Source organism: Oncorhynchus clarkii, unplaced genomic scaffold (assembly GCF_045791955.1).
Source record: "Oncorhynchus clarkii lewisi isolate Uvic-CL-2024 unplaced genomic scaffold, UVic_Ocla_1.0 unplaced_contig_5647_pilon_pilon, whole genome shotgun sequence".
NCBI lineage: Eukaryota > Metazoa > Chordata > Actinopteri > Salmoniformes > Salmonidae > Oncorhynchus > Oncorhynchus clarkii.
Window position 1 is genome coordinate 158,780 of NW_027258013.1, and position 27,009 is coordinate 185,788.

Consider the following 27,009-nt stretch of genomic DNA (forward strand, 5'->3'; position numbering starts at 1 on the left):
GTACACACACTTCAGACTCACTCTACTGTCTGTTCCCTCTGGAGTACACACACTTTACACTCACTCTACTGTCTGTCCCCTCTGGAGTACACACACTTCACACTCACTCTACTGTCTGTTCCCTCTGGAGTACACACACTTCAGACTCACTCTACTGTCTGTTCCCTCTGCAGTACACACACTCCAGACTCACTCTACTGTCTGTTCCCTCTGGAGTACACACACTTCAGACTCACTCTACTGTCTGTTCCCTCTGGAGTACACACACTTCAGACTCACTCTACTGTCTGTTCCCTCTGGAGTACACACACTTCTACTTTTTTGTGATGTAGTTATAGTCAGGTGTGTGTGTACCTGTGATGTAGTTATAGTCAGGTGTGTGTGTGTACCTGTGATGTAGTTATAGTCAGGTGTGTGTGTGTACCTGTGATGTAGTTATAGTCAGGTGTGTGTGTACCTGTGATGTAGTTATAGTCAGGTGTGTGTGTACCTGTGATGTAGTTATAGTCAGGTGTGTGTGTGTGTTTACCTGTGTTGTAGTTATAGTCAGGTGTGTGTGTGTGTTTACCTGTGATGTAGTTATAGTCAGGTGTGTGTGTACCTGTGATGTAGTTATAGTCAGGTGTGTGTGTACCTGTGATGTAGTTATAGTCAGGTGTGTGTGTGCCCGGGGTGATGTAGATATAGTCAGGTGTGTGTGTACCTGTGATGTAGTTATAGTCAGGTGTGTGTGTGTGTTTACCTGTGTTGTAGTTATAGTCAGGTGTGTGTGTACCTGTGTTGTAGTTATAGTCAGGTGTGTGTATGTACCTGTGTTGTAGTTATAGTCAGGTGTGTGTGTACATGTGAGTCAGGTGTGTGTGTACTTGTGTTGTAGTTATAGTCAGGTGTGTGTGTACCTGTGTTGTAGTTATAGTCAGGTGTGTCTGTACCGGTGTTGTAGTTATAGGCAGGTGTGTGTGTACCTGTGTTGTAGTTATAGTCAGGTATGTGTGTACCTGTGTTGTAGTTATAGGCAGGTGTGTGTGTACCTGTGTTGTAGTTATAGTCAGGTGTGTGTGTACCTGTGTTGTAGTTATAGTCAGGTGTTTGTGTACCTGTGTTGTAGTTATAGTCAGGTGTGTGTGTGTACCTGTGTTGTAGTTATAGTCAGGTGTGTGTGTGTACCTGTGTTGTAGTTATAGTCAGGTGTGTGTGTGTACCTGTGTTGTAGTTATAGTCAGGTGTGTGTGTGTACCTGTGTTGTAGTTATAGTCAGGTGTGTGTGTGTACCTGTGTTGTAGTTATAGTCAGGTGTGTGTGTACCTGTGTTGTAGTTATAGTCAGGTGTGTGTGTGTGTACCTGTGTTGTAGTTATAGTTAGGTGTGTGTGTGTACCTGTGTTGTAGTTATAGTCAGGTGTGTGTGTACCTGTGTTGTAGTTATAGTCAGGTGTGTGTGTGTACCTGTGTTGTAGTTATAGTCAGGTGTGTGTGTGTACCTGTGTTGTAGTTATAGTCAGGTGTGTGTGTACCTGTGTTGTAGTTATAGTCAGGTGTGTGTGTGTGTACCTGTGTTGTAGTTATAGTTAGGTGTGTGTGTGTACCTGTGTTGTAGTTATAGTCAGGTGTGTGTGTGTACCTGTGTTGTAGTTATAGTCAGGTGTGTGTGTGTACCTGTGTTGTAGTTATAGTCAGGTGTGTGTGTGTACCTGTGTTGTAGTTATAGTCAGGTGTGTATCCTGCCTCCAACATGGCCGTGTGACAGGCGCTCCTGGCCACCTCCTTTACCAGCTCCCTGAACTCTTCCAGACGAGAAGATACCTGCACACACACACACACAAGTTGCCATGTAAAGGGACAGACACACATGTAACAGTACTGCATCCTGGGCTCCAACCAGGCCCCCTCAGAACTGTCACCCACACGGCATCGCCACACAGATGCTGAGGCTCTTGCGGCGTAAGGGAAACGTTTACTTCAAGGTGTCAGCACGGGTATCAGCGCGGGTGTCAGCGCGGGTGACGTCACTGATTGAACACGACTAGCGTGCACCGCTAACATGCTAGACATTTCAAATCTGATACACATGAACAATGAAAGGAGAACCGCACACTAGGAGCTCCGACGCAATAATGTAATAACCTAACATCCAACATCTGGACAGACAAGCTTTATCAGGGTAAAACTCTGCAGGGTCACTAGTTTAGTGTTAAAGGACACACACAGAGAATATGTCATGTAAAGGAACAGACACACAGAGAATATGTCATGTAAAGGAACAGACACACAGAGAATATGTCATGTAAAGGAACAGACACACAGAGAATATGTCGTGTAACGGTACAGACACACAGAGAATATGTCATGTAAAGGAACAGACACACAGAGAATATGTCATGTAAAGGAACAGACACACAGAGAATATGTCATGTAAAGGAACAGACACACAGAGAATATGTCATGTAACGGTACAGACACACAGAGAATATGTCATGTAACGGTACAGACACACAGAGAATATGTCATGTAAAGGAACAGACACACAGAGAATATGTCATGTAACGGTACAGACACACAGAGAATATGTCATGTAACGGTACAGACACACAGAGAATATGTCATGTAACGGTACAGACACACAGAGAATATGTCATGTAAAGGAACAGACACACAGAGAATATGTCATGTAAAGGAACAGACACACAGAGAATATGTCATGTAAAGGAACAGACACACAGAGAATATGTCATGTAAAGGAACAGACACACAGAGAATATGTCATGTAAAGGAACAGACACACAGAGAATATGTCATGTAAAGGAACAGACACACAGAGAATATGTCATGTAAAGGAACAGACACACAGAGAATATGTCATGTAAAGGAACAGACACACAGAGAATATGTCATGTAACGGTACAGACACACAGAGAATATGTCATGTAACGGTACAGACACACAGAGAATATGTCATGTAACGGTACAGACACACAGAGAATATGTCATGTAAAGGAACAGACACACAGAGAATATGTCATGTAACGGTACAGACACACACAGAATATGTCATGTAAAGGAACAGACACACACAGAATATGTCATGTAAAGGAACAGACACACAGAGAATATGTCATGTAAAGGAACAGACACACAGAGAATATGTCATGTAAAGGAACAGACACGCAGAGAATATGTCATGTAAAGGAACAGACACACAGAGAATATGTCATGTAACGGTACAGACACACACAGAATATGTCATGTAAAGGAACAGACACACAGAGAATATGTCATGTAAAGGAACAGACACGCAGAGAATATGTCATGTAAAGGAACAGACACGCAGAGAATATGTCATGTAAAGGAACAGACACACAGAGAATATGTCATGTAAAGGAACAGACACACAGAGAATATGTCATGTAACGGTACAGACACACGTCATGTAAAGGGACAGACAGACTGCGTACCTCCTCCAGCTGGTTGTACTGAGCCTCCTGGAACTCCTCCAGAGTGTATGTGTGATCTTTCAGAATGTGACAAAGCCCCATGTCACTGATCCTGTAGCACATCTCTCTGATGTTCAGCAACGCCGGACGCAGAGACTGGAAACACACACAGCTGTTACTGCTGCTTCCTGTTATCTTAAAATAACTATCTAGTTGGGTTCCATTACACACAGCTTTTACTGCTCCTTCCTATTATCTTAAAATAACTATCTAGTTGGGTTCCATTACACACAGCTGTTACTGCTCCTTCCTGTTATCTTAAAATAACTACCTAGTTGGGTTCCATTACACACAGCTGTTACTGCTCCTTCCTGTTATCTTAAAATAACTACCTAGTTGGGTTCCATTACACACAGCTTTTACTGCTCCTTCCTATTATCTTAAAATAACTACCTAGTTGGGTTCCATTACACACAGCTGTTACTGCTCCTTCCTATTATCTTAAAATAACTACCTAGTTGGGTTCCATTATACACAGCTGTTACTGCCCCTTCCTATTATCTTAAAATAACTACCTAGTTGGGTTCCATTACACACACACACAGCTGTTACTGCTGATTCCTGTTATCTTAAAATAACTACCTAGTTGGGTTCCATTATACACAGCTGTTACTGCTGCTTCCTGTTATCTTAAAATAACTACCTAGTTGGGTTCCATTACACACAGCTTTTACTGCTCCTTCCTATTATCTTAAAATAACTACCTAGTTGGGTTCCATTACACACAGCTGTTACTGCTCCTTCCTGTTATCTTAAAATAACTACCTAGTTGGGTTCCATTACACACAGCTGTTACTGCTCCTTCCTGTTATCTTAAAATAACTACCTAGTTGGGTTCCATTACACACAGCTGTTACTGCTGCTTCCTGTTATCTTAAAATAACTACCTAGTTGGGTTCCATTATACTCAGATGTTACTGCTGCTTCCTGTTATCTTAAAATAACTACCTAGTTGGGTTCCATTATACACAGATGTTACTGCTGCTTCCTGTTATCTTAAAATAACTACCTAGTTGGGTTCCATTACACACAGCTGTTACTGCTCCTTCCTATTATCTTAAAATAACTACCTAGTTGGGTTCCATTATACACACACACAGCTGTTACTGCTGCTTCCTATTATCTTAAAATAACTACCTAGTTGGGTTCCATTATACACAACTGTTACTGCTCCTTCCTATTATCTTAAAATAACTACCTAGTTGGGTTCCATTACACACAGCTGTTACTGCTCCTTCCTATTATATTAAAATAACTACCTAGTTGGGTTTCATTATACACAGCTGTTACTGCTCCTTCCTATTATCTTAAAATAACTACCTAGTTGGGTTCCATTATACACACACAGCTGTTACTGCTCCTTCCTATTATCTTAGAATAACTACCTAGTTGGGTTCCATTATACACATCTGTTACTGCTCCTTCCTGTTATCTTAAAATAACTACCTAGTTGGGTTCCATTACACACAGCTGTTACTGCTGCTTCCTGTTATCTTAAAATAACTACCTAGTTGGGTTCCATTATACACAGCTGTTACTGCTGCTTCCTGTTATCTTAAAATAACTACCTAGTTGGGTTCCATTATACACAGCTGTTACTGCTCCTTCCTGTTATCTTAAAATAACTACCTAGTTGGGTTCCATTATATGAACATCTCATAGGGAAGACAGGATTGTTTCAATAATAATAAAGTAACATTCAGACAACTTGAACCAGCCCAAACACATACTGCAGGTCAATGGTACAGACCATTTAGACTATAAACACATACTGCAGGTCAATGGTACAGACCATTTAGACTATAAACACATACTGCAGGTCAATGGTACAGACCATTTAGACTATAAACACATACTGCAGGTCAATGGTACAGACCATTTTGTATAAAAACACAAATGTAGAGGTCTTGTCCTGACCAGGAAACACTACTGGACCCAACAATACCACCACTCCATTATCCTGACCAGGAAACACTACTGGACACAACAATACCACCACCCCATTATCCTGACCAGGAAACACTACTGGACCCAACAATACCACCACTCCATTATCCTGACCAGGAAACACTACTGGACCCAACAATACCACCACCCCATTGTCCTGACCAGGAAACACTACTGGACCCAACAATACCACCACCCCATTATCCTGACCAGGAAACACTACTGGACCCAACAATACCACCACTCCATTATCCTGACCAGGAAACACTACTGGACCCAACAATACCACCACCCCATTATCCTGACCAGGAAACACTACTGGACCCAACAATACCACCACTCCATTATCCTGACCAGGAAACACTACTGGACCCAACAATACCACCACCCCATTATCCTGACCAGGAAACACTACTGGACCCAACAATACCACCACCCCATTATCCTGACCAGGAAACACTACTGGACCCAACAATACCACCACCTCATTATCCTGACCAGGAAACACTACTGGACCCAACAAAACCACCCACCTCATTATCCTGACCAGGAAACACTACTGGACCCAACAATACCACCACCCCATTATCCTGACCAGGAAACACTACTGGACCCAACAATACCACCACCCCATTATCCTGACCAGGAAACACTACTGGACACAACAATACCACCACCTCATTATCCTGACCAGGAAACACTACTGGACCCAACAATACCACCCACCTCATTATCCTGACCAGGAAACACTACTGGACACAACAATACCACCACCTCATTATCCTGACCAGGAAACACTACTGGACCCAACAATACCACCACCCCATTATCCTGACCAGGAAACACTACTGGACCCAACAATACCACCACCTCATTATCCTGACCAGGAAACATTACTGGACCCAACAATACCACCACTCCATTATCCTGACCAGGAAACACTACTGGACCCAAACAATACCACCACTCCATTATCCTGACCAGGAAACACTACTGGACCCAACAATACCACCACTCCATTATCCTGACCAGGAAACACTACTGGACCCAACAATACCACCACTCCATTATCCTGACCAGGAAACACTACTGGACCCAACAATACCACCACTCCATTATCCTGACCAGGAAACACTACTGGACCCAACAATACCACCACTCCATTATCCTGACCAGGAAACACTACTGGACCCAACAATACCACCACCCCATTATCCTGACCAGGAAACACTACTGGACCCAACAATACCACCACTCCATTATCCTGACCAGGAAACACTACTGGACCCAACAATACCACCACTCCATTATCCTGACCAGGAAACACTACTGGACCCAACAATACCACCACCTCATTGACGATGAACAGGAAACACTACTGGACCCAACAATACCACCACCTCATTGACGATGAACAGGAAACACTACTGGACCCAACAATACCACCACCTCATTGACGATGAACAGGCGCTCCTGCAGGGACTTCTTGCACGTGTTGATCTTCTTGTTGCGGACGTTGGTCCGCCACACTCTGAAGGCCTTCCACCTCCTGAAGAGGGCGAAGGCCGGGATGGCCAGGAGGCGACGGTGGCACCGGTACTCATGCTCCCAGCGCTCTAACGGCAGGAAGTCCATCTCCGCGTCAGAGATGCAGGTCACACCCTGCTGGCTGATGGTAGAGTAGTCCTGCTTGTTGATGTTCTCATACGTCACTATCCTGGGGGGGGGGGGGGGGGGGTCAAAGGTGAGAGTTTGGGATGGGTAGTGAGAATAAGGTTGTAGGTTTTTATATTTGATTTTTATTTTTTTTTATTTTTATATTCAAATTTTTGCGTGAGTGTGTGTGAGTGTCTGTGTCGTCTCTCTTTGTGAGTCCCAATAATACCTCCTTTGTTCTGAAGTGAACACTCGCTCACTACTTCCCACAATCTAAAAGCAATGAATTGGTGCTGTATGGGTTAGAGGCAGTTTCCACCATGTTTCTTATACCAGGCAGTCCTTTCCATTAAAATTAGTGAAGGGAAGTGAACAAGGATAAATGGAATTAGAGATAATTGAGAAGTAGCATCTCTCTCTTCTTGACGTTGCTCTTACTTGAATATATAAGCATCATATCTGATATAGGTTAGGGTGTGTGTGTTTCTCCCTCTCTTGATGTTATAAACATCATATCTGATATTGGTTAGGGTGTGTGTGTTTCTCCCTCTCTTGATGTTATAAACATCATATCTGATATAGGTTAGGGTGTGTGGGTTTCTCCCTCTCTTGATGTTATAAACATCATATCTGATATAGGTTAGGGTGTGTGTTTCTCCCTCTCTTGATGTTATAAACATCATATCTGATATAGGTTAGGGTGTGTGTGTTTCTCCCTCTCTTGATGTTATAAACATCATATCTGATATTGGTTAGGGTGTGTGTGTTTCTCCCTCTCTTGATGTTATAAACATCATATCTGATATAGGTTAGGGTGTGTGTGTTTCTCCCTCTCTTGATGTTATAAACATCATATCTGATATAGGTTAGGGTGTGTGTGTTTCTCCCTCTCTTGATGTTATAAACATCATATCTGATATAGGTTAGGGTGTGTGTGTTTCTCCCTCTCTTGATGTTATAAACATCATATCTGATATAGGTTAGGGTGTGTGTGTTTCTCCCTCTCTTGATGTTATAAACATATCTGATATAGGTTAGGGTGTGTGTTTCTCCCTCTCTTACTTGAGGTTATAAACATCATATCTGATATAGGTTAGGGTGTGTGCTTCTCCCTCTCTTACTTGATGTTATAAACATCATATCTGATATAGGTTAGGGTGTGTGTTTCTCCCTCTCTTACTTGAGGTTATAAACATCATATCTGATATAGGTTAGGGTGTGTGTTTCTCCCTCTCTTGATGTTATAAACATCATATCTGATATAGGTTAGGGTATGGGTTTCTCCCTCTCTTGATGTTATAAACATCATATCTGATATAGGTTAGGGTGTGGGTTTCTCCCTCTCTTACTTGAGGCTATAAACATATCTGATGTAGGTTAGGGTGTGTGTTTCTCCCTCTCTTACTTGATGTTATAAACATATCTGATATAGGTTAGGGTGTGTGTTTCTCCCTCTCTTGATGTTATAAACATCATATCTGATATAGGTTAGGGTGTGTGTTTCTCCCTCTCTTACTTGAGGTTATAAACATCATATCTGATATAGGTTAGGGTGTGTGTTTCTCCCTCTCTTGATGTTATAAACATCATATCTGATATAGGTTAGGGTATGGGTTTCTCCCTCTCTTGATGTTATAAACATCATATCTGATATAGGTTAGGGTGTGTGTTTCTCCCTCTCTTACTTGAGGTTATAAACATCATATCTGATATAGGTTAGGGTGTGTGTTTCTCCCTCTCTTGATGTTATAAACATCATATCTGATATAGGTTAGGGTATGGGTTTCTCCCTCTCTTGATGTTATAAACATCATATCTGATATAGGTTAGGGTGTGTGTTTCTCCCTCTCTTACTTGAGGTTATAAACATCATATCTGATATAGGTTAGGGTGTGTGTTTCTCCCTCTCTTGATGTTATAAACATCATATCTGATATAGGTTAGGGTGTGTGTTTCTCCCTCTCTTGATGTTATAAACATCATATCTGATATAGGTTAGGGTGTGTGTGTTTCTCCCTCTCTTGATGTTATAAACATCATATCTGATATAGGTTAGGGTGTGTGTGTTTCTCCCTCTCTTGATGTTATAAACATCATATCTGATATAGGTTAGGGTGTGTGTTTCTCCCTCTCTTACTTGAGGTTATAAACATCATATCTGATATAGGTTAGGGTGTGTGTTTCTCCCTCTCTTACTTGAGGTTATAAACATCATATCTGATATAGGTTAGGGTGTGTGTTTCTCCCTCTCTTACTTGAGGTTATAAACATCATATCTGATATAGGTTAGGGTGTGTGTTTCTCCCTCTCTTGATGTTATAAACATCATATCTGATATAGGTTAGGGTGTGTGTGTTTCTCCCTCTCTTGATGTTATAAACATCATATCTGATATAGGTTAGGGTGTGTGTTTCTCCCTCTCTTACTTGAGGTTATAAACATCATATCTGATATAGGTTAGGGTGTGTGTTTCTCCCTCTCTTGATGTTATAAACATATCTGATATAGGTTAGGGTGTGTGTTTCTCCCTCTCTTGATGTTATAAACATCATATCTGATATAGGTTAGGGTGTGTGTTTCTCCCTCTCTTACTTGAGGTTATAAACATCATATCTGATATAGGTTAGGGTGTGTGTGTTTCTCCCTCTCTTGATGTTATAAACATCCTATCTGATATAGGTTAGGGTGTGTGTTTCTCCCTCTCTTACTTGAGGTTATAAGCATCATATTTGATGGAGCTCTTGGGTGCGGCAGAGGTCATGTACAGGAAGCCCAGGTGAGGGTTGTTCCGGATGATTCTGACGATGTCCGGCGGGGAGCGTATTTTGGCACGAATCACATCCTCTGCAGAGCTGAAGATGATGGGGTGACTGGCTGGGAGAGGGAAGGGGGAGTGGAGGAAGGCTCCGGTGGGGGAGGGCTTTGCGGACTTGGAGGAGCGAGGGCGTTTGGGGGGAGAGGGGGAACACAGGGTACTCTGGGTCATCTGAGCCTGGAGGGAGGAAGCAGTGACAGTCAGTTTTATATTTTTATTTATTTGACTTTGAAAAGCGTCATGAACAGCTGAAAGGGGACTTTGTACTACGTCTCTTGACAACAAAAGAGACATATACTGATTGTGGACTGGTTTCTTCTGTGGCTCAAATGAGGTTGATGGAAGTACTGGTTAAAACAGAACAAGAAAGGCTATGAGTTTAACAGTTGTCTGACCCATATCAGTCCACTGTGACACCTCTCAGCTTCAGAGAGCTTCAGAGTCATCAGAGAGCGAGGGGGCTATAGGGAAGGCTACTGACGAACAGAGCACAGCTCAGTATCTGCCTCCCACCGTCTACAATCAATAATTTATTTCAGAACATGGCTGTACATCACTAGTGAAATCATGGTTAAGACAATCTTGATTTCAAATTAAACCATGTCAAATCTGCATGACGTCTGTACGTCCAGCAGAGCCCTTCTCAGTCTTCCACCTGTTTCTCCTTGACGTGGTCAGGCAGCTCAGGGAGGTGAAGGGTGGAGCTCTGTCTGTCAGGGGCCTTGTCCATCCACTCTACCCCAGCAAGGGAGGGCGACGGAGGCTTCCAGCCCGACTGGAGCAGCCTCTCCCTGTTCTGCCTGTGGATGAACTCTGGCTGCTTGTGGTCCTGGTACTTCTTCAGGACCGGCTGAATGAGAGAAGATGTGTAAATAGAGGTGTTTATGTGCTTATGGGGCAGTTGATGTCTGGGATGGTTATGAGAACAAAGGCTGATATTTAGAAAACATTACTGTGAGCAAACAGTGTTTACAAGTGGCTGGGTCCCCATATTCACCCCCCCACCCCACCCCACCCACCAGTATCTCCAGCGGTACGGGTCTCTGCCCTGCCCTCCTGCGTTCCTGGGCCTTGGTGGTGTGTGTGAAGACCAGGGCATCAGGGTTGCGTTGTGCCTGGCTCGGGGCTACTGAGATCAGCCTGGCTCTCAGTGCCTCTGGGTCTATGTGGCCCGGGGACATGGTGAATGGGAGGGTCATCCTCTGCTGCCGGGCCCCCGCCACCTCCTCTCTCCCTGGGCCAGCCTGGCAGCGAGGGGACCCCTTCTGGCAGAACGAAGACATGGTGGCTCAGATAGTCTGCCTCTCTGGGTCTGAGTGGATACTGTGTGTGGGGGTGAAGAAGGAGAGAGCACAAGGAGAGGGAGGTGGGGGACGATAAGCTCTCCCTTTCGTTTCGGTCTATCAACTCGTGTCAAAGCAAACTATAGTAGCATGCAAGTCATCTTGCACATAACAGACATTTCAGTTGTTTAGCAACTTACCTGGCAACAAGAGACAAACATTGCAATATAACGTTAAATCAAAAAATTCAAAACAAACATAGCCAACAACATCCGCTAACGCTGAGACGGTTATATACAGTGATATCACAAACCATCAGTTTGGTTAACAGAAACAATGTCGCGCTAGCAATTTATAACATATTTCTGAGCAAGTCAAGGTGTATTACTTACATAGCTATCAATGGCACTTCAACATAGACATTAGTAGAGAAACTACAGAACATTAGCTACACTTGTTATCGCCGGTTCTCTTGTCAGAAGTGGAAACTAATCGGGAGTTTATTGTTTCTTAGCAACCAGCACCTCCTGAACACCGCGCGGAGAGCAACAGCTGCACATGCGCGCTTTGCAGTACAACTCACCATTCATGTCCCAAGGTTACAGGGATTTTAAAACTAGGCAAAAATACCTGCACCCTACGATAGTTTGTATAGCTAGATTCCCAACAGAACGCGGACTGTCATGCATCATTTTTTTTCTTCATGGTAAAACTCTAGACCTCAAAGATGGGTTGCAGTTGAACCTGCAGACATTCCTGATTATCGTTTGGATTCTGCACAATTGAAACACACTATCCCAGGAAAACCTGACAGAGCATCCTGGAGACAGTCGCTCAACCACACACACATTAAACATGAGCATATGCACCAGTCAATTCATTTAGTTCATTTATCCCACCACAGAAAGGTGGATTTAAATACTTCCCAACAATGATCACAGAAGGCAAATTTTACACTGACAACACCTAAGAAAATTTATTTTAATATTTCCCAACACAATGACCACAAAAAGTTTGACCACAGAAATAATGACCACAAAAATATTTCCTAACAACGACAACACACCAGAAAGATAATTTAAATATATTTTAATAACAGACATCACAGTGAATGGCATAAATCCATAACAGACATTGGCATTTCTGTAGAAATGGTTGGCAATGCACACAGTCAGGGATGGAAATTAAGCTAGCCCGATGCTAGTACACCTCAGACTGGCTAGTAGAAAATGTAGCCAATTAGCCCAACAGCTAGTTAAATGTTATATTTTTGTATTATTATATGGCACAGCGGACAAGTGCCCAAAATCCTTAGGTTCCATCCCTGCACACCGCTATAGAGACTCCAGGTCTGCCATGGACGATGTTTTCCTCCTCTGTGACGTCATTATACTCAGCTGAAAGAGAAAAGACAGAAAAATGAGTGTGTTAGAAACAGTCAAAGCCAACAAAGTCCTCTCAGTGTCGGGGCTTCTTCAAAGACGTGTGTCCATGAAGATTATATGGGACAGGAGACACGCCGTTGCTGTGCAGCGTTCCAGTACTGCATCTCATCTCAATAAGATCCAGGGTCCTATTCATGAGACAGCAAACTAAGTAACACTGACTAAAACAGGGAGGGACTACCTACACGTGTCCAATAACTAACTCCCTTTGAGTTTCTGTTGCACAACGTTTTTGAACTGTTTTACTACAGCGTGCCCAATAAATATGACCCTGTGGTGATATCAGACAACTGAGCTGACATCATCAGTGTGCGCCTCTCCCTGGCCCCAGTGTAAGACCCCTAGTACCTGTTGTGAGGCTGTAGTTGCCTTCTGTTCTGCCTGAGTCAAACGCCTCTGGAGACGACTGTTCTTCTCCTGATACTCTGCCATCTGCCTCTCGTACTAGACAACAATAGGACACATTTCAACCACAACATTAGAGACACTTCCCCTACTGGACCAAGCAACAATACACTGACATCACATTTCCTCATTATATGAATTATGATGCGGGTTGCTATTGGTTTCAAGGTGTGGAGTAGTGTGTTGAATTCACGTAAGTTGAACAATTGTCTGTGTTCCTTTTTTTTGTAATCTTCTATAAAACGGTATGCGTGTATGTATGTATGTATGCGTGTGTGTATGTATGTATGCGTGTGTGTATGTATGTATGTATGCGCGTGTGTGTGTGTGTGTGTATGTATGTATGTATGTATGCATGTATGTATGTATGTATGTATGTGTGTGTATGTATGTATGTGCGTGTGTGTGTGTGTGTGTGTGTGTATGTATGTATGTATGTATGTATGTATGTATGCATGCGTGTGTATGTATGTATGCGTGTGTGTATGTATGTATGCGTGTGTGTATGTATGTATGCGTGTGTGTGTGTATGTGTATGTATGTATGTATGTATGCATGTATGTATGTATGCATGTATGTATGCGTGTGTTAGAGTCACCTCTACTATGGTCTCGTGGTCAGTCACCAGCTGGATCTCCAGTTCCTGACAACGTTGCTTCTGTCGACTCAGCTCACCCCTGAAACCAACAGACCGTGTCATAGTGGTCATCGACCAATCATCAAACACATACTCATATCAAAACATCCACTCATCAACTAGCAACTGTGTCAAACAGTGGGCCATTTGGTCCGTAGCCTGCCAATCTCTCCCTTCTACAGTGTGTGTAGGAGGCTTGAAACGTTGTTTTTACTGTGATCTGCAAAGTGAGAAAGAGCCAGAACAGCTTCTCAGAAGTTCAAAGCAGAATGGAAAATGTGGGCGTCCTCAAACCAAATTGGTGAGTTTGTAGACTTGCCTGTATGGACACTGGGCTATTATGGTGGAGTGTCAGTAAGAAGGTCAGATCACAGTTTATTGGTCATATACACACAGGTGTACCCAGTACATTGAACTAACTTGAGGCTGGTGAGTTTGGTGTGGAAGGTCAGGGTGAGGGTCTTGGCCTCCTCCTTCCAGCGCTGGCTGGTCTTCTGCTGGGCAGAGAGGAGGCGGGTCAGGTCAGCACTGGAGCTCCTACTGCTTTCCTCCAGCTCCCTGACCCGGGCATCCAGACCCTGCTCCTTTAGGGAATACTCCTGCTCCATCTGGGAAACCTGGGGAGAGGAGGGGGAAGTGAGGGTGGGTGTGAGGGGGGAAGTGAGGGTGCGTTTGTGAGTGTCTCCAACTTGACCTGCCCACCTGTTTAATCCTCATCTTGTTTTCACCTTCCTCTACCTGCTAGACCCGTCTCCCTCCTCATCTCCCACCTTCCTCTACCTGATAGACCCGTCTCCCTCCTCATCTCCCACCTTCCTCTACCTGCTAGACCTGTCTCCCTCCTCATCTCCCACCTTCCTCTACCTGCTAGACCTGTCTCCCTCCTCATCTCCCACCTTCCTCTACCTGCTAGACCTGTCTCCCTCCTCATCTCCCACCTTCCTCTACCTGTCTCCCTCCTCATCTCCCACCTTCCTCTACCTGTCTCCCTCCTCATCTCCCACCTTCCTCTACCTGCCTCCCTCCTCATCTCTGTTTCTACAGACTGGTCTTACGTGTTGTTATGCCCGTCTCTGTGCGAGCAGCAAAGCCTTGCATAGTTGGTTTATATCCCTGTCCTTCCTCTACCCTGATCCCTCCCGTTCATACTGCATCCAGTCTGGTCTTAAAGGTGCTTAACCAGGTAGTCTCACCTGCTGCTTAGCTCTCCTCTGGGTCATCATGCTAGCCTTGCGTAGCTCCTCCATCTCCCTGCGGAGCTGCATGTTCTCCTGCTGCAGCTGGAGCCGCTCCTCGCTGACCCCGCTGCAGTCCTCCCTGGCTGCAGACAGAGACCCCTGCAGTCGCCGCACCTCCTCCTGGCACCGGGACAACTCCTCACTGTAGCTGTGGGGGGAAAGGGGAGGGAGGAGGGAGAGAAGGGAGGAAGAGACAGAGGGGGCATTTAGATTACAAAGTACTGTATACACTTGGGTCCAGACAGATGACAGGCAGACTTTAAAAAAAAGCACACTTAACAGCTGAACACAGATCTCAGATCAGCAGTTCAGACTAAGCACACAGAAATATATGTCTCACTCCATCTCCAGTTTCTTCATCTTGTTGTGTGTGCTCTGCAGGGTGATGTTCATGTCATCCTTCAGTCTCTCAGCATTCAGAGACCTCTGGTGGAGGACCTCCATCTTCCTGTACTCTGGCTCTCCTCTACCCTCCTTATACACCTGGAGTACAGATGACATAGGAACAGGTTATAATGCATTAGAACGCTTCATAACCTCCATTCCCCATGAAGTTCCTCCACCACCTGTAGGAATGTACAGTTTGGTAGAACAATAGTATGACTTCTTCCCCAATCACATCACCTTCTCCCCCCCCCACACCTTCTCCAGGTCCCCCCCCCCCCCACCTTCTCCAGGTCCTCCTCCACAACCCCCCCTCACCTTCTCCATCCCCTCACCTTCTCCAGGTCCTCCTCCACAACTCCCCTCACCTTCTCCAGTTCCTCCTCCACCTTCTCCAGGTCCTCCTCCACAACCCCCCTCACCTTCTCCAGGTCCTCCTCCACAACCCCCCCTCACCTTCTCCAGTTCCTCCTCCACCTTCTCCAGTTCCTCCTCCACCTTCTCCAGGTCCTCCTCCACAACCCCCTCACCTTCTCCAGTTCCTCCTCCACTCCATCACCTTCTTCAGGTCCTCCTCCACAACCCCCCTCACCTTCTCCAGTTCCTCCTCCACAACCCCGCCCACCTTCCCGTTCCTCCTCCACTCCATCACCTTCTCCAGTTCCTCCTCCTCCATCACCTTCTCCACAACCCATCACCTTCTCCAGTTCCTCCTCCACACCCCCCCTCACCTTCTCCCCTCCTCACCTTCTCCAGTTCCTCCTCCACAACCCCCCCTCACTTACTCCAGTTCCTCCTCCACAACCCCCCCCTCACCTTCTCCAGTTCCTCCTCCACAACCCCCCCCCACCTACTCCAGTTCCTCCTCCACAACCCCCCCCCCCCCCCCCACCTTCTCCAGTTCCTCCTCCACAACCCCCCCCCCCCCCACCTTCTCCAGTTCCTCCTCCACAACCCCCCCCCCCCCCCCTCACCTTCTCCAGTTCCTCCTCCACTGCCCTCATCTCTCTCATGGACCTCTCCATCTGAGACTCTTTATCTGCACACTCCAGTTGTAGAGCCGACAACTCCTCAGCCATCCGATGGATCTGTGAGTTGCACTGTTTACGTACGTTCTCTACCTGAAAGAAACACAATCCAGAACTAGTCAAGAACACCTGAAGTAACAACAGATAGTATACATCCCACATATTCTACCTGCTCTGTCACTTTAGCCAGCAGCATGCCATCCTGCATACAACTGCTGGCTTGCTTCTGAAGCTAGGCAGCGTTGATCCTGGTCAGTCCCTGGATGGGAGACCAGATGCTGCTGGAAGTGGTGTTGGAGGGCCAGTAGGAGGCACTCTTTCCTCTGGTCTAAAAAATATCCCAATGCCCCAGGGCAGTGATTGGGGACACTACCCTGTGTAGTGTCTTTGTGTAGTGTCTTTCGGATGGGACGTTAAAACGGGTGTCCTGACTCTCCGAGGTCATTAAAGATCCCATGGCACTTATCGTAAGAGTAGGGGTGTTAACCCCGGTGTAATGGCTAAAATCCTAACCTGGCCCTCAAACCATCATGGACACCTAATAATCCCCAGTTTACGATTGGCTCATTCATCCCCCTCCTCTCCCCTGTAACTATTCCCCAGGTCGTTGTTGTAAATGAGAACGTGTCCTCAGTCAACTTACCTGGTAAAATACAAATAAATAAACTTGACAAAACAATTATATTCTGTAAGTCAGGCTTTTCAGAGGGAAATGCAGAGAGCTGCACCCCTGGTTTCACCACAGTGAAATGCACACCGCAGCTTGTGAGTGTGTGCTATTTCAGTGTCCAGGCACGTCTACATTTAGACCCGTGTCTGACAGCCTGGTGAAGGCTAACATTAACAGGCTTGGGGCGTTAGATCCACAAATCAGAGCCATTAATAGAATGGTAATCACAGTCCCTCCCTGGTAAACAGCCAGGCAGAGAAGTCAGGTCAGGGAGTTCCTCAAGGAAAAACTATACGGACACTGCTGAGCTGCAAACAGATCATTTCAGAATTGGTTCAAATTAGGTTAGGGTTTGGTTATGGTTAAAGTTAGGGCCAGTTTCGATTTAGATTAGTCGTTTTACAGGTCAGCAGTGTCCTTAGTCTTCCCCGTTCCTCTACTGAGAACACAGCATCAAGAGAGAACGTGGTCAGGAGGAAGCAGCTCTGTTCCTCTACTGAGAACACAGCATCGAGAGAGAACGTGGTCAGGAGGAAGCAGCTCTGTTCCTCTACTGAGAACACAGCATCAAGAGAGAACGTGGTCAGGAGGAAGCAGCTCTGTTCCTCTACTGAGAACACAGCATCAAGAGAGAACGTGGTCAGGAGGCAGCAGCTCCGTTCCTCTACTGAGAACACAGCATCAAGAGAGAACGTGGTCAGGAAGAAGCAGCTCCGTTCCTCTACTGAGAACACAGCATCAAGAGAGAACGTGGTCAGGAGGCAGCAGCTCCGTTCCTCTACTGAGAACACAGCATCAAGAGAGAACGTGGTCAGAAGGTAGCTCCGTTCCTCTACTGAGAACACAGCATCAAGAGAGAACGTGGTCAGAGGTAGCTCCGTTCCTCTACTGAGAACACAGCATCAAGAGAGAACGTGGTCAGAAGAGCAGCTCCGTTCCTCTACTGAGAACACAGCATCAAGAGAGAACGTGGTCAGGAGGCAGCAGCTCCGTTCAAGAGAGAACTCTACGGAGAACACAGCATCAAGAGAGAACGTGGTCAGAAGGTAGCTCCGTTCCTCTACTGAGAACACAGCATCAAGAGAGAACGTGGTCAGGAGAGAAGCAGCTCCGTTCCTCTACTGAGAACACAGCATCGAGAGAGAACGTGGTCAGGAGGCAGCAGCCTAACAGGTTGAGGTAGTAGTGTACTGGTGATGTATTGGAGATAATGAAACACTATGGTAAAACGCCGGGACTAGGGTTAGAGAGGGTGGTTCAGGATGCCGGGACTAGGGTTAGAGAGGGTGGTTCAGGATGCCGGGACTAGGGTTAGAGAGGGTGGTTCAGGATGCCGGAACTAGGGTTAGAGAGGGTGGTTCAGGATGCCGGGACTAGGGTTAGGGTACAGTTGGGGAGGACTAGGGTTAGCATTTTGAAAAAGGAGTTGAGAGATACCTCTTTCCTGGTGCGTATGGCAGCATCCTGGATCAGTTGTCTGACGGCTTCATTCATCCTGTCCAGCTCCTCAGATTTCTGTTTCTCTCTCAACAGGGCCTGATAGGGAGATACATACCACCATCACAACCAGAGTTATGCTAAATGACAGATAGTCCCTGACAAGACAGAGATACATACCCATCATCATCACCAGCGTTATGCTGAATGACAGACAGTCCCTGACCAGACAGAGATACATACCATCACCAGAGTTATGCTAAATGACAGACAGTCCCTGACCGGACAGACAGGAGTGAAGGGTGTGAAGGAAGGGGTAGAGAGGGGGTTGTCTGACCTGGTGAGACAGAGAGGCTAGATTGTGTCCAGGGAAGCAGACCGTAGCAGTAGAAGACTGTATGTACCTGGTCCTTCTGTAGAGAGGCCTCCTCAGCCAGCTGTATGGAGTCTCTGACCTTGGAGAAGGCCTCGTAGCGCTCCTCCTCCAGAGAGGCACAGCGCACCTGCAGCTCCCCCACCTGACGGGTACACCTCGTTATACACCGCGCTATTTAGCAACATGACCTTGTAGATACTACGTTAAAATAGGGATACCAAAAACCAGTGTTCCCCACCTGCCTCTCCCACACCACCTGCTCCCTGCGTACACCCTCAGCCTCCTGACTGGCTGCCTTCAACCTGCAGGAGACAGATGGGGACAGAAAGAGTTTAGCAGAAGGAATTGAAGAGAGATGCACTCAGCCTCCTGTGGAAGAGTCCAGAAGAGGAACTGGAGTGAGGATTACAGGTGTGTTTCACCTGGCCTCTAGCTGACTGAGGGCTGACTGGAGATGGTGGAGTCTTCGATCTGAGGCCTCCTCTCTACCATGAGCCTCTGCTGCATCGTCCTCCTACACACACGATAAAGGGACTGAGGTTCAATTCTGCTATGGTAAACTACGGCAGAGAACTAGAAGCCCTATTGCTTCCTACCCGTCTCTGTATCTGGTCCTGGACGTTCTGCATCAGCTTGGTCATCTCCTCCACCTTGGCTGTGGCCATCCTCAGATCTGCTTTGGCCGATCTCTGAAACAAATGAACCCTGCTCTCTGCAGTAGCACTGCCTGAAGAGCTACATTCCTGAGAGCCATTTTGGATCTAAATGTAGGAGGCCATTTTGGATCTGCAAGGAGTGAACCCTGCTCTCTGCAGTAGCACTGCCTGAAGAGCTACATTCCTGAGAGCCATTTTGGATCTAAATGTAGGAGGCCATTTTGGATCTGCAGTAGGAGTGGAAAGAGAGAAACAAATGAACCCTGCTCTCTGCAGTAGCACTGCCTGAAGAGCTACATTCCTGAGAGCCATTTTGGATCTAAATGTAGGAGGCCATTTTGGATCTGCAGTAGGAGTGGAAAGAGAGAAACAAATGAACCCTGCTCTCTGCAGTAGCACTGCCTGAAGAGCTACATTCCTGAGAGCCATTTTGGATCTAAATGTAGAAGGCCATTTTGGATCTGCAGTAATCTGTCCTGGGGACAATTGGCGGCCATTTTGAAACTGTAGTAGTGTGTACCTGAGCTGGTTGCGTAGCTCCTCCATCTCTGTGCTCTGTTCTGTCAGCGTCTTCAGGAACTGCTGGTTGGTCTGAGTGTGGCACGAGAGACACGCGCGCCGGTGAGGCATGATGGCTTCAGTACACACACACACACACAGAACTTCTCACAAACACCAAATGTCTCACACACACACACACACAACTCCTCACACTACAACACAGAAGCACTACCTGGTAGACAGAAACAGAGAGAGGAAAGCCCTGGCCTCACTCCTCATTAATAATGTAGAAGATGGATACATTACTCTCCAGAAGCAGAAGGCCGATGTGTGTGAGGTAAACCTGTACTGTCATGTTAGTTTACAGGCAAGTCTCTGACGTAACAGTCGATCCAGAAAAGCCAGTTAGCGGGCAAGTGAGTCAGGAAGTCAGAATGATAGTGTGTGTAACAAGCATGGGGCAAAGCTGGGAGAGCAAATGGATTAGGCTCCTTCCTGTCTGCAAGCATTAAGACTGACTGACTGACTGACTGACTGGTCTAGTTAGTGTTTGGTGTGTTGTAGCCATGTGTAAAACAGACTGACTAACTGACTGACTGGCTGACTGATTGGCTGACTGACTGACTGACTGACTGACTGACTGACTGGTCTAGTTAGTGTTTGGTGTGTTGTAGCCATGAGTAAAACAGACTGACTCACTGACTGACTGACTGACTGGTCTAGTTAGTGTTTGGTGTGTTGTAGCCATGTGTAAAACAGATTCATTATTTACCAATGACCCAATATTTCTACATTCTATATCAGAAACACTATTATAACGTTACTCACACATATATATTTGAGCTAGTGACTTACAGATTCCAGTTTCTGATTGGTGACTTGGAGTTTCTGGATGTGCTGCTGGAATTGGATCAGTTGATCCTATGATGAAAAATAATAAAGGGGTGGGGTTAATGACAACTTCCCTCACATCACTTCCTCTTAGACAACGACATTGAATGAATCTGAACTACGGACACAAAGTAAAACTCAAAGCTTGTACCAACTTCTAGCATTACAGAGGTTTAGAAGCAGCAACGATCAGCTCCACTCACTGATCTCAATGGGAGAGGGATGAAATCCATAACAACGCTGCCCTCTGGGGGCTGGGGGCCAAATTGGGAGAAGGATCTACCTTGAGGCGCTGTTGCTCGGCAACATGGAGCTGTCCGTCAGAGGTGGTTATCTGGTAGAGCTGCTGTAAACGGTCCAGCTCCTGGGCTGAGGCCCGCCACAGCTCCATGGCCTGGTCTCGCTCCTACACACACACACACTTCAATATACGCACACTTCAATATACGCACACTTCAATATACGCACACTTCAATATACGCACACTTCATTATACGCACACTTCATTATACGCACACTTCATTATACGCACACTTCATTATACGCACACTTCATTATACGCACACTTCAATATACGCACACTTCAATATACGCACACTTCATTATACGCACACTTCATTATACGCACACTTCAATATACGCACACTTCAATATATGCACACTTCATTATATGCACACTTCATTATATGCACACTTCAATATACGCACACTTCAATATATGCACACTTCGCACACTTCATTATACGCACACTTCATTATACACACACTTCAATATACACACACTTCAATATACGCACACTTCAATATATGCACACTTCAATATATGCACACTTCAATATATGCACACGACATTTTAGTCACTCAGCATATGGTCTCATCCAGAGAGCCTTACAGTAGGGTGTATTATAATGCAGGTAACACACACACACACACACACGCGCCATATCGCCCCACACACGCGCGCCATATCGCCCCACACACGCGCGCCATATCGCCCCACACACGCGCGCCACATCGTCCCACACACACGCGCCACATCGCCCCACACACACACGCCATATCGTCACACACACACACGCCATATCGTCCCACACACACGCCATATCGTCACACACACCATATCGTCACACACGCGCCATATCGTCACACACGCGCCATATCGCCCCACACACATGCGCCATATCGCCCCACACACGCGCGCCATATCGCCCCACACACGCGCGCGCCATATCGTCACACACACACGCCATATCGTCACACACACACACGCCATATCGTCACACACACACACGCCATATCGTCACACACACGCCATATCGTCACACACACGTGGAGGTGTTTAGACTAACCTGTACAGAGAGCTGTATCTGTTGGTGAAGGTTGCTGATGAGCCCCTCGTCTCCCAGTGTGTCCCCCTCCACCCCTGTACTGACTGGGAGGGTCTGCAGCTGCCTCTCTACGGACTCCCTCAGCTCGGCATGCAGCCTGGATGGGAGACGGCAACACACACACAGCATTAACTTACCTCATTGGTGTAAAAAGGGACCGGCAGGCTGTGGTCAGAGTACTGAAGTTTAAACCGTACCGTTCATTCTCCTTGACCACCGTGTCCAGCTTCAGTCTGATGGCAGTCATCTGCATCTTGGAGTTCAAAGTGTGAGGTAAAGATTAACTGTCCATCACTTTGGAAATATATTGTAGTCAATCATAAAATATCTCCAATGTAAAACACAATCCTTACATTTTGTTGTAGTCAGACACCAAAAGATGAATGAACAAACAGAACAGGGATAATTTGGACAAATGTTCACCTGGTAGCTCTGCAGTTGTTCAGTCATGTCATCCATGTGACGGTCATACTCTGATAGGAGGGGAGCCATTATACTGGAACACATCCACAAACCACAACACTGGAATCACCTTCAACAGACTAGAACACAAGCACAATACTGGAAATCATCTATGTCAGACTGGAACACAAGCACAATACTGGAAATCACCTATATCAGACTGGAACACAAGCACAATACTGGAAATCACCTATATCAGACTGGAACACAAGCACAATACTGGAAATCACCTATATCAGACTGGAACACAAACACAATACTGGAAATCACCTATATCAGACTGGAACACAAGCACAATACTGGAAATCACCTATATCAGACTGGAACACAAGCACAATACTGGAAATCACCTATATCAGACTGGAACACAAGCACAATACTGGAAATCATCTATATCAGACTGGAACACAACCACAATACTGGAAATCACCTATATCAGACTAGAACACATCCACAATACTGGAAATCACCTATATCAGACTGGAACACAAGCACAATACTGGAAATCACCTATTTCAGACTGGAACACAACCACAATACTGGAAATCACCTATATCAGACTGGAATGATCTTCATCAGACTGGAAGAGAACCACAAAACTGGAATGACCTATTGCTAATTTGTCAAACACTTATCCAGAGCAACTTAGTCAATGCATTCAACTAAGGTGGGTAAGAAAACCAACAATCACAGTCACTGTAAGTAAACTATTTATTTACATTTAATTTAACACTACTGACCTGTATCATTTTCCAAATATAGACATTCGGACTCAAATAGTCCACGTCGTCTAGTGACCCACCAAATAAACAACGTTTCTAAAAACAGTTGTTGTAATTGTGAATTGGCACGTGGCCGAGGAAATTGCAACAAAAACATAAACTTCGCTAACACGACAAGTGATACCTGTTGCTATGACGACAAGTAATACCTGTTGCTAAGACGACAAGTGATACCTGTTGCTAAGACGACAAGTGATATTAGCCCTGCTGATGTAAAAAGTTAGACCAACTAAACTTTATGGTTTTTTTCCAGTCAAGAGTTAAACATCACCCTTATTAACTGTGATAAAGATGTAGATTGATAAGAGAAAACATCTACGCTGTTACATTAGAGATTCAAAGGTCTCCTGGTCAGTACAGGTGAGTGTCTATCACTTGTCGTCTTAGGAACCGGCGTCACTTGTCGTCTTAGGAACCGGCGTCACTTGTCGTCTATCACTTAGGAACAGGCGTCACTTGTCTTGTCGTCTTAGGAACAGGCGTCACTTGTCTTGTCGTCTTAGGAACAGGCGTCACTTGTCGTCTTAGGAACAGGCGTCACTTGTCGTCTTAGGAACAGGCGTCACTTGTCGTCTTAGGAACAGGCGTCACTTGTCGTCTTAGGAACAGGCGTCACTTGTCGTCTTAGGAACAGGCGTCACTTGTCGTCTTAGGAACAGGCGTCACTTGTCGTCTTAGGAACAGGCGTCACTTGTCGTCTTAGGAACAGGCGTCACTTGTCGTCTTAGGAACAGGCGTCACTTGTCGTCTTAGGAACAGGCGTCACTTGTCGTCTTAGGAACAGGCGTCACTTGTCGTCTTAGGAACAGGCGTCACTTGTCGTCTTAGGAACAGGCGTCACTTGTCGTCTTAGGAACAGGCGTCACTTGTCGTCTTAGGAACAGGCGTCACTTGTCGTCTTAGGAACAGGCGTCACTTGTCGTCTTAGGAACAGGCGTCACTTGTCGTCTTAGGAACAGGCGTCACTTGTCGTCTTAGGAACAGGCGTCACTTGTCGTCTTAGGAACAGGCGTCACTTGTCGTCTTAGGAACAGGCGTCACTTGTCGTCTTAGGAACAGGCGTCACTTGTCGTCTTAGGAACAGGCGTCACTTGTCGTCTTAGGAACAGGCGTCACTTGTCGTCTTAGGAACAGGCGTCACTTGTCGTCTTAGGAACAGGCGTCACTTGTCGTCTTAGGAACAGGCGTCACTTGTCGTCTTAGGAACAGGCGTCACTTGTCGTCTTAGGAACAGGCGTCACTTGTCGTCTTAGGAACAGGCGTCACTTGTCGTCTTAGGAACAGGTCGTCTTAGGAACAGGCGGCAATTGTCGTCTTAGGAACAGGCGGCAATTGTCGTCTTAGGAACAGGCGGCAATTGTCGTCTTAGGAACAGGCGGCAATTGTCGTCTTAGGAACAGGCGGCAATTGTCGTCTTAGGAACAGGTATCACTTGTTGTTGGTGCCATGAGGTTAATCATATTTTAACTCTCCATCTTTGAATCTGCTGTAGATCTGAGTTCGACATATTTTGCAAGATGGGTGTAGAAAGTCTCCAGATGGGATGGTGAGAGATGTCTTCCATGTCCAATGAAATTGGACTTTACGTAGCCGCAACATATACAGTCAAGTGTTGCAACAGTAAAGCGCCGGTCATCAGCGTTGACATCTTTTTGTTGGTTCTCATCATTAGAAGAAGAGGGCAGTGAGAAGAAGAAAAAAGTGGACATTCATAACTTCCTTCACTGTTGTCGTGTCAATGTTGGTTTTGACCCTTGGTCTTTACTTCGGACTGGTGCTGAAACAGGTAGCCCACCCTCAGCAAAACACGACCTTTAACCTTTAAGAGCCTGGAACATGGGCTGTGTTCCGTATGACACCCTACTCCACTACTTCTGACAAGAACCCTATGGGCAGCGCACTGATGAAAAGAAGTGCACTATTTTGTGAATAGAGTGCCATTTAGGGGACACACATATGCTTCGGATGCTAAAGAGGGCCATGTCACTGTTGGGTGACAGCGGGGCTCGGGTTGTTCCTCTCTTACCTCTGGTCAGACAGCCAGGGGGCTGGGGTCTCTGCGTGAGTCTCCTCTTCACCCTGCAGAAACAGAGCATTTAGAAAGCTCTCAGGCCTGACTCCTCCTAGTATTACTCATACTCAAAATCTAATGGATTTTATCATCTAGGCCATATTTTGTGGTTTATATTTTTGGCAGTGTGCAGCAGTGGTAGAAAAAGTACTAAATTGTAAAAGTAAAGATGCCTTAATAGAAAAATGACTCAAGCAAAAGGGAGTCACCCTGTAAAATAATACTTAATTTCATATAATTTACAAACTAAGCATGTGTGTTGAGTGAGTCCACCAGGTCAGAGGCATTAGGGATGACCAGGGATGTACTCTTGATGTGTGAGAATTGGACCCTTTTCCTGTGCAACTAAGCATTCAAAATGTAAGGAGTACTTTTGGGTGTCAGGGAAAATGTATGGAGTAAAAAGTACATTATAGGCTACCAGCTAATGTTTGACCATTGCTAACGAACATTGGTTTATCTTTTTGGCACTGAGCAGTGTCGACTACAACGGATTAATAACAGACTGTTGCTATATCACAGCAAAACCCTTTCACACCTTACAGTACCTGTGGTGCTGATGTGGCTTCAGAGCGGTGCCTATCCTGATAGTGACTCAAGGCAGAGTTCAGCCTTTGGACTGCAATGATAAATGCAGTATGAAATCAGATGCTAAACAATAACAATGACATAAATATAATATGCAAAGCTTATGAAAATGGGTATGGCTGCAATGCAACCAAGAGAATGTTGACATTGTGCTGGACTCTTTCAAAAGTCTCCTGGTTGCATCACAGGTAGGCTATGGCAAGAATGGATATGACAACAAGACTAGTAGCTAGTATTCAGAGATTATCCAATTAACCTTGATCACGCAAAAACTCGACTTCAGTGGACATCTTGCATTGAATCTGCACAAGAAAAGACCGCACATATTACTTAAAAAGAGATCGATAGCTAGCTATAGCTACCGTAAACCATACATGCCCTCTGTCTTGCTAGTTACAACACAAGTTTGCTACAAACACAACACAGGCTTGTACAATCAACAGGTGGTTTTCAAAAGATTCGGGGAATAAGATAGTTGATTTGCTGGGCGAGCCCTTGTCATGACCCTGAAAAACAACAATGTTGTTGAATTAATGTTTACTGATAGCTGGTGGGTTACTAGGCGTAACTAGCTAAGCAAATTTTGAGTCAGCAGGCACTGACTGCTGTGTGATATCGTGTTAGCGACAAACATTTCAATGGGTAAAAACAGCTTTTCGCTTGCACATATCACGTAATCTGACCAAATAATGTTGGCTACAAGCTATACGATCAATTGTGCTATGTGCAATTCCATCTTTACACCAAAGCAAACAAATTAAACTAACCGTTTAATTTCTCGATAATCCTTCCGCCGTCGATTTAAAGAAGGGCACGGCTGAAAAACCAATCACAAAAAAGAAGTGCAACCGCCTATTCT

The 27,009-nt window shown here is 45.5% G+C and overlaps 2 protein-coding genes across 2 annotated transcripts in view; both read right to left on the minus strand.

Moving 5' to 3' along the window:
• LOC139394507 (dynein axonemal heavy chain 6-like) overlaps positions 1 to 11,191 on the minus strand; it is a 153,574-nt gene extending 142,383 nt beyond the window's left edge. The window contains exons 1-6 of the mRNA XM_071142580.1: positions 10,928 to 11,191; positions 10,564 to 10,758; positions 9,802 to 10,085; positions 6,887 to 7,154; positions 3,452 to 3,586; positions 1,691 to 1,802 (exon numbers count right to left, since the gene is read on the minus strand). Coding sequence (XP_070998681.1) covers positions 1,691 to 1,802; positions 3,452 to 3,586; positions 6,887 to 7,154; positions 9,802 to 10,085; positions 10,564 to 10,758; positions 10,928 to 11,191 — 1,258 coding nt within the window. The remainder of the gene's footprint in view (positions 1 to 1,690; positions 1,803 to 3,451; positions 3,587 to 6,886; positions 7,155 to 9,801; positions 10,086 to 10,563; positions 10,759 to 10,927) is intronic.
• A 967-nt stretch (positions 11,192 to 12,158) lies between these two features.
• Positions 12,159 to 26,983, minus strand: LOC139394503 (sodium channel and clathrin linker 1-like). Its single transcript, XM_071142576.1, has 22 exons — positions 26,918 to 26,983; positions 26,407 to 26,452; positions 26,111 to 26,181; positions 25,518 to 25,570; positions 22,671 to 22,743; positions 22,445 to 22,500; positions 22,209 to 22,344; positions 21,143 to 21,265; positions 20,824 to 20,889; positions 19,988 to 20,058; positions 19,408 to 19,498; positions 19,234 to 19,325; positions 19,050 to 19,113; positions 18,840 to 18,953; positions 18,436 to 18,534; positions 16,275 to 16,421; positions 15,257 to 15,399; positions 14,872 to 15,064; positions 14,099 to 14,295; positions 13,640 to 13,718; positions 12,985 to 13,080; positions 12,159 to 12,588 (listed from the first exon to the last, which is right to left on the minus strand). The coding sequence occupies exons 2-22, from the start codon at positions 26,438 to 26,440 to the stop codon at positions 12,526 to 12,528; spliced, it is 2,061 nt and encodes a 686-aa protein (XP_070998677.1). The 5' UTR covers positions 26,441 to 26,452; positions 26,918 to 26,983; the 3' UTR covers positions 12,159 to 12,525.
• Positions 26,984 to 27,009: the final 26 nt, after the last annotated feature.

Excerpts from the sequence above, each read along its gene's own strand:
- LOC139394503 (XM_071142576.1), bottom strand. The coding sequence starts at position 26,440 with ATGTCCACTGAAGTCGAGTTTTTGCGTGATCAAG. Across the intron at positions 25,571-26,110 it reads AAGCCACATCAGCACCACAG|GGTGAAGAGGAGACTCACGC; the intron begins GTACTGTAAGGT and ends CTGTTTCTGCAG. Across the intron at positions 22,744-25,517 it reads CCCTGGCTGTCTGACCAGAG|TATAATGGCTCCCCTCCTAT; the intron begins GTAAGAGAGGAA and ends GATGTGTTCCAG.